An 8045-nucleotide genomic window follows, 5' to 3' on the forward strand; every position below is an offset into this window, starting at 1 on the left:
CTTCTTCATATATATATATATATATATATATATAAATCTATATGTTTCCTTTGTATCAAATAAAAAAAAAAAAATAATAATAAAATAACAATATTATATGAAATGTGTATAAAATATTAATCAAAAAAAAAAAAAAAAATAAAAATAAAGGAAAATATATATCTATCTATATGTATCTATCTATATATATATATATATATATAATATATGTATGGGATACAAATAGTTGAAATGAAATGAAGAAAATCAAATAAATATAAAAAAAAAAAAAAATTTTTAATTATTTATTTGTCATTTTACCCTCATAAAATTTTTGTACAAAATTATATACTTGAAGAACACAATATGTAATGTTATTATTCTTATATATATATATATATATATATATTTATTTATTTATTCATTCATATATTAATTTATATATTTCTTTTCTTTTTTTTGACGTTTTAAATCATATATTACTTTTCATTCTAAGTATGCTTACATATTATCTCTTTTATAAAAATAAGGTCGGAAAAAAAAAAAATAATAAAATCATGAAGCTACAACAAATGAAAATGTTTTATTATATGTTATTAATATATACCTTAATGAATTATATATATGTAAAAATATAAAAAATATATGTATGTAAAAATATATGCATATAATTATATGTACTTATAAGAAATATTTATGTTAAAATGTTTGCATTTAAATAGATTATATAAAAAATAAAATATAATATATATTATATATATTATATATATTTATATACATAATATATTTATATATTTAATATTTAAATAGAAGTATATATACTTATGTGTATCATATTATATACACATATGTATATAAAATATCACATTATAAAAATATAAATATAAATTCTCTTTATATATAATATAATGTGAATGGATAAGGAGAATACTATTTATTTATTATTATTTATTTTTTTTACGTAATTATATATATATATATAATTTATACATTATATGTTATATTTTCTTATTACTATTCTTTTTAAATTTCAAAAAAAAAAGAGGGGGATAACACAAGAAAATCGTTGAATTTATATAATTATAAAATAAAAATATATTATATATATATATGTATATATATATATATAATATATAAGGCAAAAGAAAAAAAAAAAAAAAAACACTGAAGGAATAATTTTAAATTATTGTATAATTATGATAAAACAGTTAAATGCATTTTTAATAATATCATTCGTACTTTTAAAAATGAAAAATATGAAATATATAAAAAAAAAAAAAAAAAAAAAAAAAAAATATATATTTAACGTTCATAGTTTATTAAACTGTTTATAAAATATTATATATATTATATATATATATATATATGAAATATAAATACATGTATTATAATGATGGTGATCCCTTTTTATTTTTTATATTTTATTATATGGAGGTGCATATATAATAATATACATATATTATAATATATATATATATATATATATATATGTGCCTATTATTTTGTTTATTTTTTTTTTAATAAAAAATAAAAAAGGGGAATATAAAAAAAAAAAAAAAAAAAAATATACATATATATATTATAAAATATATGTACACGAAAAATGTTGTTGTTAAATAATTTATATTTTTAAATCTTGTTAAATAAGTTGTTTAAATGAATACATATATATATTATATTATATTATCTATAATATATAATATATAAAAATGGGAAAATTAAATATATATTGATGATAATGTACATGTTAAGAAATACATTTTTTAAAAAAGTACGAATAAAAAAAATATTTTAATTAAAAACAAATTAAGATATATATATATATATATTTTATATATCATTTCATCATATAGAATAAAAATGATTTAACATAATAGAACATACATTATTAACATTAAGACTATCTATATGAAATTGAGTATTTTCATTATAACTTAAATTATTTATATATACACAATAATCTGAGTTTTCTAAAATATCTTCTTTTAATCCTTTACTTTCATTTCCTAATATTATCAATATTTTTTCGTTTTCTTTTATTTTAATATTGTTTAGGTTTATGTATTTATGACATGAAGTATTGTTTTTGTGACAGCCTAATAAAATGAAAACATGAAAAGGGAAATAAAAAATTATATATACATGAACATATTTTTATAATACAATGTTCTGCAATACATGACAACATATATAAATAAATAAATAAATAAATAAATATATATATATATATATATATATATATATATATATATATATATTTTACTTGTTGAATAAATTGTAAAGCCATTTAGTTTCATATGATTCATAAAGTTTGCCTACAAAAAAAGACAAAAAATAATTTGTATGTTATAAGGAGGTGAACAAGTGGTTGTTAAGATATACACATAATACATATTATAAATAAATATATATATATATATATATATATATATATGTGCGTTTAATTATACATATTTATAAATGTGTATAATATTATATATCTTCACTATATACAATATGTGTCTTAATTTTTTAATATTTTAATATTTTAATATATTAATATTTTAATTTTTTAATTTTTTAATATTTTAATATTTTAATATTTTAATTTTTTAATATTTTAATTTTTTACCATATTGTTTATATGATAAAAATTTAGAAACTCCGACGAGCCAACACTCGAATGTAATATGGGTGTGTCGATTTTGACGTTGTTTTTTTTTTCATTAACTTTTTTTTTTTTTTTTAAAAATATTGTGTGACCTCCAAAAAAGAAAATTGATCTACATACATTTCCAATATTCATATTATCATAAACATCATGTAAACAAATAAAAATATTCTTTTTGTTTGGTAAGTGTTTTATGTTTTTAATAAAATCTTTATAATTATTCATGTATCTATAATGTGTTTTCATAATTATATCATTATGTGGAAATCCTCCTACCAGTTCATTCATTTTATGTTTTTCCATATATCGTATTGAAACATTTCTTTTTTTTAGCTCGTCAAATATGTATTCGTAATTTTGTTTATGGATTTTTCTGTTCAGTTTTATGTTCTTATTAACCTAAGATGAGCATAAATGAAGTAGGAAGAAAGGATCACGATAAGATATATGTAAATGAATAAATAAATAAATAAATAAATATATATATATATATATATATATATATATGAGATAATATATCTAAATATTACGTAGTTTTCATATTTCAGAATATTTATATTTTGAAAATGAGATAGCATTAATATAAACTGTTTCCATTTCTTTATTTTTCTTTTCTTTTTTTTAAATACTTACTATGACCTCCTCTATGGTCCTCTCATTTTTCTTAAGTACTGCATAAACAGAATTCAGACCATAAATATAATCAGATATATTATCATTTTGTTTATCAAGAAAATTATTTCTTCTTATGTTTATTGAAGAATTATTTCTAGTATAATGTGTGTATAAATACGAATTCCTTTTGTCATTGTTTTTGTGTGTACAAGGATTAAGAAAGCAGCTATTATTTTTTATTTTAAGTACATTGTGGTATTTATTAAGACTTGTATATCTCTTTATGATCAAAGAAAATAATAAGATGATTATGATATATTTATTTAAACATTTTGTGTTCATGGATTTTTTGATTTTTGTTTTTCTTCTTTCCCCCCAAAAAAAAAAAAAAAAAAAAAATATATATATATATATATATATTACATATATATTTATGTACCCTTTAAAAGGAAATGAAAACAAAAATTAACAATTTATATATGTAAAAATAAATAAATTTAACTTATAAAAAAAATAAAAAAAAGGAATGTAGGAAATATAAGAATAAATAAATACTATTGTTAATACATAAATATAAATAAATAAATAAATAAATAAATATATATATATATATATATATATATATACATATATATATATTTTTTTTTTTATGATTATTATATTTTAAAATATCGGAGAAGCAACATTTTATATATATATTCAAATGAAAACCAATTAAAAAAATTTTTTTTTTTTTTTTTATCCCATTGAATTGTTATAAAAAATGTATACATTTTTATTTGTTTAATTATAGTTATTAAAACAAAAAAATAAAATATAAAAAATAAAATATAAAAAATAAAATATAAAATATAAAAAATAAAATATAAAATATGTAATATATATATATATATATATATATATATATAATACATTTATAATATTAAACGATTTAAAAAAAAAGAAAATTCCTTTGTACAAAAAATTTGAAAATATTTTGCAGTGGTCCCCTGATTGTTTAATTATTCAGAAAAAGTATCTATTTTTAGTAAGAAAATTATAATTTTTTTTTTTTAAATTTATTTTTTTTGTATAATTCCTGATTTTCCTTCATTTCTATTTCTGATAACCTGAGCGCCTCAATAGTTTGGTCATGGTATAAAAGAACATCGTTTTCATCAAGGTCTGTAAATTTATCAATTTTTTTATTCAGCTGTTTTTCTATTGCTAAGAAATTTTCAACATCATATTGTGTAACAAAGGTTATGGATTTACCAGATCTGCCCGCTCTTGCTGTTCTTCCGACTCTATGTATATATTCTTTACATGAGCAAATATCAAAATTTATAACAATTTTAATATCTTGTAGATCGAGTCCTCTGGCTCCAACTTGTGTTGAGATTAATATATTATATTTATTAACTTTGAAGGAATTAAGGCTACTTAATCTTTGATTTTGTGTTAATTTGCCATGTAGGCAGATCGATTTTAGTCCTAGATTTCTACAAAAGAAATTTAATTTTTGAGCAGTTGCACAGGTATTTGTAAAAATAATAATACTCCTTGTTTGGTAATGAAAACATAAACTACAAAGATAAGTATATTTATATTTAAGAGGAAGAAAAATATATGTTTCTATTAATGTGGAGACAGTACTATATTTATTTGAGACTTCTACTTTAACCGGATTTTTAAGACAAGCTTTTTTTAATTTCGCAACATTTTTTGTCATTGTTGCAGAAAATAAAAAAGTAATACGATTTGGTGGTAATATTAATAATAATTTATTAATGGATGATTCAAAATCTTGAGATAATAATTTATCAGCTTCATCAAAAACTAAATATTTTAAATTTTTTAAGTTGAATCCTTTGGTATTATTTAAATGATCTAGTATTCTACCAGGTGTACTCACAATTACATTCGGTTTTTTCGCTAGATTTAAGGATTGTGTTACAATATCTACACCTCCATATATTGTACAAATATTAATTAATAAATTCATACCTAATGCTTGAAAGTTTTGAGAAATCTGTATACATAATTCTCTTGTTGGAGATATAACTAAAGCATAGAAACTTTGTTTATTCACTTTTAAATCTTGTAATATGGGTATAATAAAACAAGCAGTTTTCCCACTTCCAGTTTCACTTAATCCTATAATATCTTTTTTTAGAAATGCATGAGGTAATATTTCTCTTTGTATTTCTGTTGGTTTTTTCCATCCTAATTCTTTTATACTTTCTAATATTTCTTCACATATATTTAGGTCTTCAAATGTAACATTTTGTTTTTCGTTTCCCTCATTTGTACCAAGATTCTTAACTTCACCATTTTTTATATCATCATTATTGTGATAAGCATTATCATCGTTTTTACTTTTATTACCATCAATAAAATTAATATTATCATGATTATTATTATTGAAACTACTATCACTATTATTGAAACTATTATCACTATTATTGAAACTATTATCACTATTATTGAAACTACTATCACTATTATTGGTATTATTTTGATTGTGTTTTTTATTTAGATTTTCATTTTTTTTTTTATTTTCATTTTTATTTTCCTGTTTTTTTATTTTTTTCTTTTTTAATTTTAACTGCTCCTTCTTCTTAACCTTATGCTCATACTCCTCATCCATTTTTTTAATTTCCTCATTATTAAAAACTTTATAATTCTTATTTAATTTTTTATCGAAGTTTTCTAGTATTGTGGCCGTGTTATAATTTTTGTATTTCATCCCTGATGTCATTTAATATACCATAAGAAAAATATATATATATATTATTTTATTTTAGTCTTAATAAATAGTTATAAAATAAAAAATATTTTATATATATATATATATATGCTGTATATATTTTTAAAATTTTCGAATTATGTAAAAATAATACATTTACAACGTTATTTATTGTTTTATTCTTTTTTATTAAATTTATATTTTTCTCTTTATTTTTTGAAGTGCCTTATAATAAAAAAAATTTATTTTTCTATATATTGTAGAATTTAAAGAATTGATTTTATTATGTTTTATCTTTTAAATTTTCTTATCATGATAATAAGATATGTAGTTATAAATTTTTTTGGTCATTAATATAATATATATATATATATATATATATATATATATAATATTTTATATTGTATGCATTGCTATTATATATATAAAATACATACAAAAATAATATAATATGAATAATATTATATATATATGTAATTATTATAATATATATATTAATATTTTTCTTTTACTTTTTTTTATTTTCTTTTATCTTTTTTATTTTTTTTTATTTCTTTTTACTGATAAAAAAATAATCAAATTAATGTTTTTGTAACTCCACATTATATGAAGAGCATTTAATTGTATTGAATAAGAGTATTATAGTGCTTTTTTTTTTTTTTTTTTTTTTAATAAAAAAAAGTGATTTATAAAATGATTATATAATAATAAAGTATGATTTATATATTATAAAAATAAATGAAAATAATTTATTATATATATATATTATATATATACAGAATTATTTATGTTTTAATATAATTATAAATATTATATAATTAGCTACATATAATTTAATATATATATATATATATTATATATATTTTTTTTTTTTTTTTTTTTTTAATTTTTTTTTTTTTCTTTCTCCTTTTATATAAATAATAAGGATCCTAATGAAGTGAAGAATATATAATAAGCACATAAAAGATATTTATTAAATATATTAAAAGTAAAATGTACTTAATATATATATTATATATATGTATATATTTTTTTTTTCATTTTGATATTTCTATATTAATGTTGGTGTGAAGGTTTTTCCTTTAGGTTCCCTATGTTATTGAATACTTTTTTTTTTTTTTTTTTTTTTTTTTTGATTTAATTTATAGTTGAATTTTATTTGTATATATTTTATAAAAAGATGAAAAGTGAAGTTACCATAGAAGAAAATAGAGATAATCCTGAGGACGGACCTTTAGGATTATTATCCGAATGTGTTAAAGACAACGCACAGGTTCTAATTAATTGTCGTAATAATAGAAAAATATTAGGAAGGGTAAGAGAAAAATTATTATTAATAAATGACGAAATATATGTTTTGTATATATATATATATGTATGTATAAATATTTTTATTTTAATTTTGTTTGATTTTATTATTATTTTTATTTATCCTTTTATAGGTTAAAGCTTTTGATAGACACTGTAATTTATTATTAACCGAGGTACGTGAAATATGGGTAGAAGTTGTAAAAGATAAAAAGAAAAAAAAAAAAATTAACAAGGATAGATATATAAGTATATTATTTTTAAGAGGGGATTCAGTTATTCTAATTTTAAGAAATCCTAAATAATTTTTCATTCTGGACATGTTACCATTTTTTTTATTTATAAATTGTATATATATATATATATATGTTAATTTTTTTTTTTTTTTTTTATATAAATTTTTAAAAGATTACTTATATATGTACACATAATACAAATGTGATACCTGAAAATGACTTATTAATATAATATGCTTATTTAATTTTTTTTTTTTTTTTTTAATGTTAATATATACAACCGAAAATAATGTCAATTTTAATAGTACACAAATATATATATATAAATGAATATATATATTTTATTTTATATGTTACATTTTTTTCTTATTTGTATATGTATAGTATTATTTTTTTTAAAAACTTTCAAATATATTTTTTTTACCATTCTTCCATAAGGAAGAAAAAAAAGAAAAGAAAAAATTATATAAAATAAAATTAAAAAAAAAAAAAAAAAAAAAAAAAAAAAAAAAAAAAAAAAAAAAAAAAA

General features: G+C 16.9%; 3 protein-coding genes across 3 annotated transcripts; 1 reads left to right on the plus strand and 2 right to left on the minus strand.

The window, feature by feature from the left end:
* Positions 1–1824: 1824 nt before the first annotated feature.
* PRSY57_0217200 (apicoplast RNA methyltransferase precursor, putative) lies at positions 1825–3586 on the minus strand (the record flags this gene model as incomplete). Its single annotated transcript, XM_012905606.2, has 4 exons — positions 1825–2075; positions 2243–2294; positions 2591–3028; positions 3263–3586. The coding sequence occupies 4 exons, from the start codon at positions 3584–3586 to the stop codon at positions 1825–1827; spliced, it is 1065 nt and encodes a 354-aa protein (XP_012761060.2).
* Positions 3587–4280: 694 nt separating this feature from the next.
* Positions 4281–5972, minus strand: PRSY57_0217300 (DEAD/DEAH box ATP-dependent RNA helicase, putative; the record flags this gene model as incomplete). Its single annotated transcript, XM_012905607.2, has 1 exon — positions 4281–5972. One exon carries the CDS (start codon positions 5970–5972, stop codon positions 4281–4283), a length of 1692 nt encoding a protein of 563 aa, XP_012761061.2.
* A 1180-nt stretch (positions 5973–7152) lies between these two features.
* PRSY57_0217400 (small nuclear ribonucleoprotein Sm D2, putative) lies at positions 7153–7585 on the plus strand (the record flags this gene model as incomplete). Its single annotated transcript, XM_012905608.1, has 2 exons — positions 7153–7287; positions 7415–7585. The coding sequence occupies 2 exons, from the start codon at positions 7153–7155 to the stop codon at positions 7583–7585; spliced, it is 306 nt and encodes a 101-aa protein (XP_012761062.1).
* Positions 7586–8045: the final 460 nt, after the last annotated feature.

The sequence above is a fragment of the Plasmodium reichenowi genome, chromosome 2, assembly GCF_001601855.1.
Source record: "Plasmodium reichenowi strain SY57 chromosome 2, whole genome shotgun sequence".
Classification (NCBI taxonomy): domain Eukaryota; phylum Apicomplexa; class Aconoidasida; order Haemosporida; family Plasmodiidae; genus Plasmodium; species Plasmodium reichenowi.